The sequence below is a fragment of the Triticum urartu genome, chromosome 1A (genome assembly GCF_056163025.1).
Source record: "Triticum urartu cultivar PI428250 chromosome 1A, HENAU_Tu73, whole genome shotgun sequence".
NCBI lineage: Eukaryota > Viridiplantae > Streptophyta > Magnoliopsida > Poales > Poaceae > Triticum > Triticum urartu.
The window spans coordinates 107,271,841-107,282,097 of NC_141873.1; the positions used below are offsets into that span (position 1 = coordinate 107,271,841).

General features: G+C 46.0%; 1 protein-coding gene across 2 annotated transcripts; it reads left to right on the top strand.

Moving 5' to 3' along the window:
- Positions 1-954: 954 nt before the first annotated feature.
- LOC125512911 (uncharacterized) lies at positions 955-3,958 on the top strand. Of its 2 annotated transcripts, none has more exons than XM_048678055.2 (6): positions 955-1,248; positions 1,466-2,230; positions 2,311-2,472; positions 2,560-2,709; positions 2,992-3,071; positions 3,525-3,958. In XM_048678055.2, the coding sequence occupies exons 2-6, from the start codon at positions 1,517-1,519 to the stop codon at positions 3,772-3,774; spliced, it is 1,356 nt and encodes a 451-aa protein (XP_048534012.1). In that variant the 5' UTR covers positions 955-1,248; positions 1,466-1,516; the 3' UTR covers positions 3,775-3,958. The 2 variants fall into 2 exon arrangements, with proteins under 2 accessions (XP_048534012.1, XP_048533959.1); XM_048678002.2 differs by having other exon boundaries at positions 956-1,248; positions 1,462-2,230.
- The last annotated feature ends 6,299 nt before the right edge of the window (positions 3,959-10,257 follow it).

A 10,257-nucleotide genomic window follows, 5' to 3' on the forward strand; every position in this document is an offset into this window, starting at 1 on the left:
AAATGCTCGGATGCATGAGACGAACACGTATATAAATGCGATGCACATGATGACATGATATGAAATGCATGACACGCAAGCAAATGACAAGGCAACAACAGCGAATAATTGAAAGACACCTGACGCAACGGTCTCGGGGCGTTACACCCCATCCCGGCTTCGTTTGTGTAGATCCTTTAGCTAATCTCAATTAATGATGCACAAGAAAAACAATTTAAAATAATTTGAATCGAACTGAAACTTTTCTTTGTCCTACTCATTCTCTTAAAACAAAAAACAACATATTAACTTATGAAAAGCATCATGTAACGTTGGACAGAAGAATCAGATTAATTATAGAGTGTCATTCTTTTCCGCTTTTGATTATCGCATGTGTAGTGTGTTTAAATACCTCAAGAGCCTTAAAATATCATTTATGTGGGTTCCTCTTAAAATATCTCATTTCCTTTACACCATTTTGACGTTCTGTCATCCGATCCTATCAGACTATGTCAGACGTGGGTCGATGCGGGATGGGCCATAGAAAAAAAAGGCACTCACGATATCTCTGTGGAGGCACTCATAATTGGTATTGAGTCACTAAAATTTGTTTGCCCCGTTGCAACGGACGGGCAATTAGCTAGTATAAAGAAAACTTGATGGAAAAGGCTAGATGGCTATAAGTTAATAGATTATCAGTTTTCAGAAAATTAAAATGCTCTAATCATATAGCGCATACTTTGAGTGTGTTGGGCCTCTTTGCTTACCAAAATGTTGTCAATACGATCGTTTCAATCGGTGGCTGCTCGCGCGCACCATATGTGAATGTGATGCATGGTATGCTGATTTCACCGAACTTGTAGGTGACGGAATGACACAATGCTCCTTTCAAAAAGTGAAATTGAACGTTCACATCATCGGTCTGATCTGATCTAGTATGAACAGGTCGAGAAAAGTCAAAAAAGATGAGAGCATGGCGTCGTGTCCTCCTTGCCCTTTCCTCAGTCATCCTCCGCAGTGTTCTCAGGGCTTTGTGGGCTCTGCTATCCATCTACATGAACTGTCACTTCCGTCGCTGCTTCGCCTGCCACCGTCCGTCCATGCCTCGTCAGTCCCCGAGCTGGCCGTACTGTCGCCGCGTGCCTCGACTGCTCCCATCTCTCTCTCTCTCTCTCTCCCCCCTCCCCATCCCACTTCGCCCCATTGGACCTTCTTGACGGCGGCGGCGCTCGATCGGCGGTGGGCATTGCTCCTTCTCGGCGTGCACTGGTGAGTTCCACTGGCTATGTGCTCTGCTTTCTGTCCTATGGCATCCAGTTTGAGCTAGCCTCTGTTGCATAATCTGCAAGCCACTGAGTTGGGATTTGCAGTCAATAACTGTAAATCTTGCTTCAATCTTGTGCAAGATGCACTCAGCTTAGCAGATGAGCGTCATAATTGTCTAAAAACTCACTTGATTTTACTCTTCATTCTGCAACCAAGACAGCACAGATTGGCTGCTTATTTCGGGACAGCACAGCCCATTGGTTCTTCAGTGATGCCTCAGAGCAGGAGCCATCGCAAACTAAGCTCGCCTTGCTCCCCGAAGGCCGTCCACAAGGTCATCTCCCGCTTCTCCCTCGAGAAGAAGCAGCTCGTGCGGTCAATCGATTTCGGGGGCTTGCTGGAGCTGCCACTGCACAGGAAGGTTGGCCACAGGTTCTCCCTGTGGCTCCTGACCAAGGTAGTACGAGATGCCGCCGGTGCCAGTGCTAGCCAGCCTGCAGCAGTCGGCAAAGTAGCCGGCATACCGTTCTGCCCACAGGACGTCAGCAAAGTGTTCGGCGTGCCTTCCGGAGGACGTCCGGTGCCCAAGAAGGATCAGGTTCAGGGGCTGGTCTCCGACGAGGCCAAGGCGACCGTGCGCGGCGCGCTCAGCTTGGAGGAAGGAGATGACAGCAGACTCAGAATCCTGCATGCTGCAAAGCATGTGCTGAAGAAGAAATTCCGTCGGGGAATGGCGGAGAAGGACCGGGCTGCATTCAAGATCGCGTTCGTGGTCTTCGTTGTGGAGAATCTGCTGGCTCCAAGGGCGACCGACTCTTTATCCTTGGACTACTTCATGGCCCTGCGGCGTCCTGACGAGATTCAGACGTATGACTGGTCCGAGTACGTGATTCGTGTCATTTTGGACTCTGCCTGCCAAGTTCAGGCCGCTTTCGCTCAGGGGCGGCCTGTGGAGAATCTGTTTGGATGCATTATTTTCTTGCAGGTAGGCAGGGAGCTACACTTGTGGTTTTTAGTATTAGGATGCAGTGTTTGCTGATTGGCTTTATTATTAACAACCTGCAGATATTCTATCTGGATAACTTGGATTTTGGTCGTGAGAAGAATCTGCTGCATGATCACACACCACGATCCAAGGCATACGACTACGACACGATTAAGAAGCTCGCCGAAGCCGATCGCGCCCGTTCTCGTGATGGTGGTTTAAGGTCCTTCGGTAAAAAGTTGGTACGTTGTATCTTTGAGATTCTTTTTTCTTTATGATGATATGTGAGTGTTTATGGTATTATTGGTTTATAAATGGTTGCTTGACAGGCAAGAGAGGCCTCTGATGTTTGTTACGAGCGTTCCATCGCTCGATGCGGTAACCACGTGAACGGTGTTGTGGTTGGTTCAGCCGACGGTGGAGAACAGGGTGGCCACTCTGATGATATAGTCTTCACGGATGGTAGAGTTTTCAATCAGGTACTATTAACTACCGAGCGGAAGTCTGCTGGAGCTACCAAGTGTAGTTTGCGAGAATGTTGTAAAAATATTTACCATGGACATTCTGATGCATTCAGGCTCAGTGTATGAGAACAATCTTACAAAAAAGAAGTGTTTGTTAAGACAGAAATGGGCAAACTACTGTTTTCACAGAAGAATTATTATGCACACTTTTAATGTGTGCACATTTGATTTTGAAGTAGTGCTACATGCTTTTATTAATGCTTTCAAGAACATGCTCCTATTTTTGTGATTTTGCAGAAAATTTTATGTGAAGTGTGTGGAGATGTTGGCGAGGAAGAGCTCGTGATGTTCTGCGCTTGCGGTGCTACTGTGCATCAGTACGTTTCTCTATAATATATCATATACTCCATAATGATCTTAGACTGCACCCTGAAGTTCAAACATTCTGAAATTTACCTTCATCATATATGTCATTAAAATAAATTTTGTAATACTGCGATCTTACTAATTTGCATTAACCTGAGTTGCAAATCTAATATCGAAGTTAAGTCTGAGAAACTATGAAAATTCAAAACATTCTTTACTTCCGTAAAAAGAAAGAAAGAACTAATTATACTTTTTACGTCTTTATTAGACAAAATATAGATGTTCCAAGCCTCTCACTACTGATATCCATCTTTGGCCGAACCATGTGCTGTTTAGTGAGTATACTCTACTCTCACTGGGAAGTTAGTTCGGTGATAATTAAAATGGGTTTTGACTATTTTTCTTCAATTGTTATTTGGTCATTATTGTCTGTTGCTTGATCGATGTGATCCATTGTTCTGCAGATACTGTTCGGACCCGGTTGTTCTTGATGCAACATTAGTAGAATGGTCATGTGATGAGTGTCAGGCAAAGCAAGACAATGCTGCTGCTGACAAATTATCAGAAGAGGTGCTGAACCGAAAACGGCCAAGTCATTATCTAACGGACTCCTCCACAAGGAATCAGTCAAGCACCAAAATTACAGTGGCAACAAACGGTATCTCGAAAAAGGCTTATGTGCGAAAGGGTGATCAAGAAGAACATTTCGCGTAAGAAGTCCAGTTCATGTGCTTGCTGACGTTGACAGATCAAATTCTTTCTACCCAAGGGATTGTTTGAGGAACTCATGTCACATATTTTTTTTTAGAAAAGGGGGGACTCCCCGGCCTCTGCATCAGAACGATGCATACGGCCATATAAATAAATAAAATAGGTTCAACAATGTTATGGAGTCTTGAAACAAAATAAAGACGAGCTCACATAGAGCCTCGATGCCAAAACAAGAAAAGGCCATAAAGCCACAACCGGCTGACAAAATAAAGATAGGAAAACTAATTGCCTATTGACGATCATCCAAACCGGTTGAAAATATCCCGCGCTACCATCTCCTACCGGATAGATTCAGTAACCAAACGCTCCCTGGCCTCCATCGGAGTGAGTAAGGACCACATACGGATCAAAGCTGTAGCACGGAATACAATCTGCAAAAAATGAATAGTAGTTTTTCTGTTAAAAGCCAAATCACTTCTGCAGTTCCAAATTGCCCATAACAACGCACAAACTCCTACACGAATATGTCTAGCTGTGTCGGACTCTATCCCATCCAGCCATGTTTCAAATAACGACCCGACCGAACTTGGAGGAGTAATGTTAAAGGCAATTTGCACGGTGCGCCACAGAATTCTCGCCAACGGACACTCCAAGAAGAGATGCTTAATGGTCTCGTCCTGATCACAGAAACTACACCTAGTAGATCCTGTCCAATTGCGCTTAACCAAGTTGTCCTTTGTTAAAATAACCTGTTTATGGACAAACCACATAAACACTTTAATTTTCAAAGGAACTTTTACTTTCCAAACATGTTTGGAGCTAGGAATGACAGTCGAGTTAATAACATCGATATACATCGACTTAACAGTAAATTGTCCAGACCTAGTAAGTTTCCAACACAACTGATCGGGCTGATTAGCTAGCTGGACTTCCATCAGTCTACGCACCAAATGAAGCCAAGCTTCCCATCTATCACCAACAAGCACCCTCCGAAACTGAATATTAAGGGGAATGGACTACATAATCGTTGCAACTAGCGCATCACGTCGCTGGACAATACGATACATGGTTGGGTACTGTAGTGCCAATGGTGTATCACCCAACCAAGTATCCTCCCAGAAACATGTATCATTGCCATCACCGACAATAAACTTTGTTCTATTAAAGAAGGCTGTCTTAACTCTCATAAGCCCCTTCCAAAACGGTGAATCAGTTGGTCTCACTGTCACCTGTGACAAAGTTTTGGAATGCAGATACTTGTTATGGAGAATCTGCGCCCAAGTTGCGTCAGTCTGAACTGATAGCTTATTCAGCCACTTACTAAGTAGGCATCTGTTCTTGACCTCAAGATTCTCGATGCCCAAACCCCCTTGGTCCTTTGGTCGACAAATAACATCCCACTTGGCGAGTCTATACTTTCTCTTAAGTTCATCACTCTGCCAAAAAAATCTTGATCGATAGAAGTCCAGCCTTTTCCTAACCCCAACTGGAACCTCAAAGAAAGAAAGTAGGAACATCGGCATACTCGTGAGCACCGAATTAATAAGAATTAACCGGCCTCCATATGACATAAGTTTGCCCTTCCAGCAACTAAGTTTCTTTTCAAACCGATCTTCGATGCATTTCCACTCTCTGTTCGTTAGCTTACGATGGTGAATGGGTATACTGTAACGCCCCGAGACCGATGTGCCAGGTGTCTTCCAGTTATTCGTTGTCATTGCCATGTCATTTGCTTGCGTGTTGCATTTCATCTTGTCATCATGTGCATTGCATCATCATGTTTTCAAAACTTGCATCCGTCCGGGTCTCCCCGTTCCTTCCGTTGTCCGTTCTGAGTCCAACCACACTTGCACGCGCCCGCGACATGTCCGAAATAGAATTTTATAAGTGGCCGGAAAATGTCCTCGGAATGGGATGAAAGTTGGCGTGTGGTCTTATTATAGTGTAGATAGACCGCCTGTCAATTTTCGTCGTATTCGGAGTTCGTTTGATAGCCCAACCGGTAAACTATAGCGGCAGTATAGTCGGTCTTTTCGTCGGACGTTTTCGGTCCCCGGAAACTACTGTCGGGCCTCTCTCTCTCTTCTCTCCCCTCAGCCCGAGGCCTTCCGCACAGCCCACCGGCAACCCACCTACTCCCCCTCCACTCCGGACCGTCCGATAGCGATCGAATGGCTCCGAAACGGAGCAAAAACCCCAACCCTAGACCCATGCCTATAAAAGGAAGGACCCCTTCCATTTTTGTCAGCCGCCCAGGCCTGGAGCAAGCCCGCGGAGCCCATCGGGGCCCGCCCCCGAGCCCGCACGCCGCTGCCTCCGTTCCAGATTGGGAGAACCCCGATCTCTCCTCCCTCCGTCCCCGCCGTCCGCCGTCGGCGACCAAGGCCGCCGGAGCATGCTCGTCGCCGGCCGCCTTGAACCCAGGTCACGCCGCCGTCGCCTTTTCCTTTCCTCCCCGTCTCTCTTTCTCTCCCTAACCCCTCTGCTCTCCTCCTTGGTCAGCACCGCCGCCATGGCGCCTAACCCTCGCCGGCCCCGCCCGATCCGGTCTCCCCTCGTCGGAAATTGAGCCACCCTGGCCATATCTGCCCGGATCCGACAGGGCCCCGTCGTCTTCGCCACTGGATCATCACCGGATCACGCTTCTTCATCATCCCGCCACAAGTCCCAGCACCGCCGCCCTCTGCTTCGCTGCGAGCGCGCCCCTGCATGGCTGCCGTTGACCATGGCATGGGCCGCAGCCCAACCGCTGCCAGATCCAGCCCACATCCAGCCTCCCCACTAAGCCAGGCCCAATGTGAGGAAGCCCATCTCTGTTTGCTCCTGTGCAGCCCAGTTCGGGCCAGTTTCGGCCCATACATGTTTTTTTTCCAGTTATGCGAATTTGTTTAATATCCAGGAGTTTGGCAGTTTTACATAAAAGACTCTCATGTTCATACATTTAATTACTCACAAACAGTGCATCATATTAAGACAAACTTAATATGAAAGTTGCTTAGAATTTTGTCTAGTTTCATAATATGCAACTTTCATCCATGTTTAAAATGTCTAAAATGCTTTTTGGTTAAATTTGATCCTATGCCATGCTAAAATGATTTAATTCATAAGTAAATAACCGTAACTCGGAATTTAATAAACTTTATATGTAAATGGGGTAGAAAAATGCCTAGTTTAACATGGTGACCTTTATTGGCATGTTAAACAACTCTAAAATTGTTTTTAGGGCAGAACAGTACCAAATCTATAATATGCTCATGAGGAGTTTCCGGAATTGTTGTTCGTTGCTTCCGGCCTCATTTAACCTTGACTAGATAGGCAGTTTTCATTTGCTTCACCCTCTTGCCATGTTAATCAACATTTAATATTGTTGAGTACCTAAACAAGAGAGAACTAAATAATTCATGTGGTGTTCCGCAATATGCAACTCGTTGCATATTGAGCTCCACTTAACTTGTAATGTTGTTTGTGCATTTCTTTCCGGTGTTTTCTTCTTCGGATTGGTTCCGGTTACGTCACGTTTGTGAGGATCCGTTCGACTACGTCCGTTTGTCTCCTTCATGGACTCGTTCTTCTTCCTTGCGGGATTTCAGGCAAGATGATCATACCCCCGAAATCACTTCTATCTTTGCTTGCTTAGTTGCTCGCTCTTTTGCTATGCCTATGCTGCGATACCTACCACTTGCTTATCATGCCTCCTATATTGTTGAACCAAGCCTCTAACCCACCTTGTCCTAGCAAACCGTTGTTTGGCTATGTTACCGCTTTGCTCAGCCCCTCTTATAGCGTTGTTAGTTGCAGGTGAAGATTGAAGTTTGTTCCTCGTTGGAACATGGAGATGTTGTTCCTTGTTGGAACCTGTTACTTGTTGGGATATCACTATATATCTTATTTAATTAATGCATCTATATACTTGGTAAAGGGTGGAAGGCTCGGCCTTATGCCTGGTGTTTTGTTCCACTCTTGCCGCCCTAGTTTCCGTCATATCGGTGTTATGTTCCCGGATTTTGCGTTCCTTACGCGGTTGGGCTATTATGGGAATCCCTTGACAGTTCGCCTTAAGTAAAGCTTTTCCAGCAATGCCCAACATTGATTTTACCATTTGCCGCCTAGCCTTTTCTTTTCCCTTGGGGGTCGCGCGCCCAAGGGTCATCATTATTTTAACCCCCCTGGGCCAGTGCTCCTCTGAGTGTTGGTCCGACCGAGTAGACTGCGGGGCCACCTCGGGGCAACTTGAGGGTTGGTTTTACTCGTAGGATGTCTCATCTGAGTGTGCCCTGAGAAAGAGATATGTGCAGCTCCTATCGGGATTTGTCGGCACATTCGGGCGGTGTTGCTGGTTTAGTTTTACCCTGTCGAAATGTCTTGTTGTACCGGGATACCGAGTCTGATCGGAATGTCTCGGGAGGAGGTCTATTCCTTCGTTGAACGTGAGAGCTTGTCATGGGCTAAGTTGGGACACCCCTGCAGGGATTTGAACTTTCGAAAGCCGTGCCCGCGGTTATCGGCAGATGGGAATTTGTTAATATCCGGTTGTAGATAACGTGAACCTTAACTTAATTAAAATGAATCAATAGCGTGTGTTACCGTGATGGTCTCTTTCCGGCGGAGTCCGGGAAGTGAACACGGTGTTGGAGTTATGCTTGACGTAGGTTGTTTAGGATCACTTCTTGATCATACTTTCTCGATCATGCTTTGCCTTCTCTTCTCGCTCTCGTTTGCGTATGTTAGCCACCATATATGCTAGTCGCTTGCTGCAGCTCCACCTCATACCTTTACCTTACCCATAAGCTTAAATAGTCTTGATCGCGAGGGTGTGAGATTGCTGAGTCCCTGTGGCTCACAGATACTTCCAAAACCAGCTTGCAAGTGTCGATGAGACCGTGCAGATGACGCAACCAAGCTCAGGAGGAGCTCGATGAAGATCTTGTCCTTTGTGTTGTTTCGTTCTAGTTGATCAGTAGTGGAGCCCAGTTGGGGTCGATCGGGGACCTTTGTCGCATTTGGGGTTCTTCTTTTATTTTGGCTCCGTAGTCGGGCCTTGATTGTATTTGGATGATGTAATGCTTTATTCATGTAATTGTGTGAAGTGGCGATTGTAAGCCAACTATGTATCTCTTTCCCTTATGTATTACATGGGATGTGTGAAGATTATCTCACTTGTGACATTGCTTTCAATGCGGTTATGCCTCTAAGTCGTGCTTCGACACGTGGGAGATATAGCCGCATCGAGGGCGTTACATATACCTAGGTAAGTAAAAGGTAAAGCCCCTAATTCACATCCAAACAATTGCCTATAAGCCTCTTGTTCCTCCTTGGCTCTACCAAAGCAGAACAACTCGCTTTTATGAAAGTTAATCTTTAACCCGGTCAATTGTTCAAATAAGCATAACACCAGCTTCATATTTCTCGCTTTTGCCAGGTCATGCTCCATAAAGATGATTGTATCATCAGCGTACTGCAGAATGGACACACCCCCATCAACTAGGTTGGGCACCAAGCCACCCACCTGACCGGCCTCCTTTGCCCTACCTATGAGAATTGCCAACATGTCAACCACAATGTTGAACAAAATAGGGGACATTGTATCTCCTTGCCGCAGGCCTTTGTGTGTCTGGAAATAATGCCCTATATCATCATTTACTTTAATTCCAACGCTCCCTCTTTGCGTAAAGGATTCTACCTGGCGTCGCCAAGCCTAATCAAAACCCTTCATACGCAAGGCCTGTTGAAGGAATGGCCATTTGACTTTGTCGTACGCTTTTTCGAAATCCACTTTGAAAACAACCCCATCTAGCTTTTTCGTGTGGATTTCAAGGAGCGTTTCATGAGGGACCACTACCCCCTCAAGGATATTCCTGTCCAGCATGAAAGCAGTTTGGGTAGGCGGCACAACAGCATGCGCGATCTGTGTGAGCCTATTGGTCCCGACCTTGGTGAAAATTTTGAAACTAACATTAAGAAGACAAATTGGCCTGAATTGCTCAATTCTCACAGCCTCTGTTTTCTTAGGAAGAAGGGTGATCGTTCCAAAATTGAGCTGAAAAAGATGAAGCTGTCCAGCAAACAGATCATTGAACAAAGGCAACAAATCCCCTTTAATGATATGCCAGCATATCTTATAAAACTCCGCTAGAAATCCATCAGGGCCCGGCGCCTTGTTAATTTTCATTTGCGAAATGGCCTCCAGCACCTCTTTCTTGGAGAAAGGAGCCACAAGAATACCATTCTCCACCGCTGTGAGTTGAGGAACATCCTCAACCCTGGACTCATCCAGAGACACACAGTTCTCTTCTGGAGGGCCAAACAGCTGCTTATAGTACTCTGTAATGTACAATTTTAGGTTTTCCTGTCCTACAATTGTACCCTCATCTTGCTCAAGCTGAAAGATCATCTTCTTTCGATGCTTACCATTAGCGATCATGTGAAAGAATTGAGTGTTCGCGTCCCCCTGGACTACTCACCGGACCTTGGCCCGCAACGCCCACT

Coding starts and splice junctions, on each gene's coding strand:
- LOC125512911 (XM_048678055.2), top strand. CDS start 1,517: ATGCCTCAGAGCAGGAGCCATCGCAAACTAAGCTCGCCTTGCTCCCCG. Junction 2,710..2,991: donor ATGGTAGAGTTTTCAATCAG/GTACTATTAACT, acceptor GTGATTTTGCAG/AAAATTTTATGTGAAGTGTG. Junction 3,072..3,524: donor TGCGGTGCTACTGTGCATCA/GTACGTTTCTCT, acceptor ATTGTTCTGCAG/ATACTGTTCGGACCCGGTTG.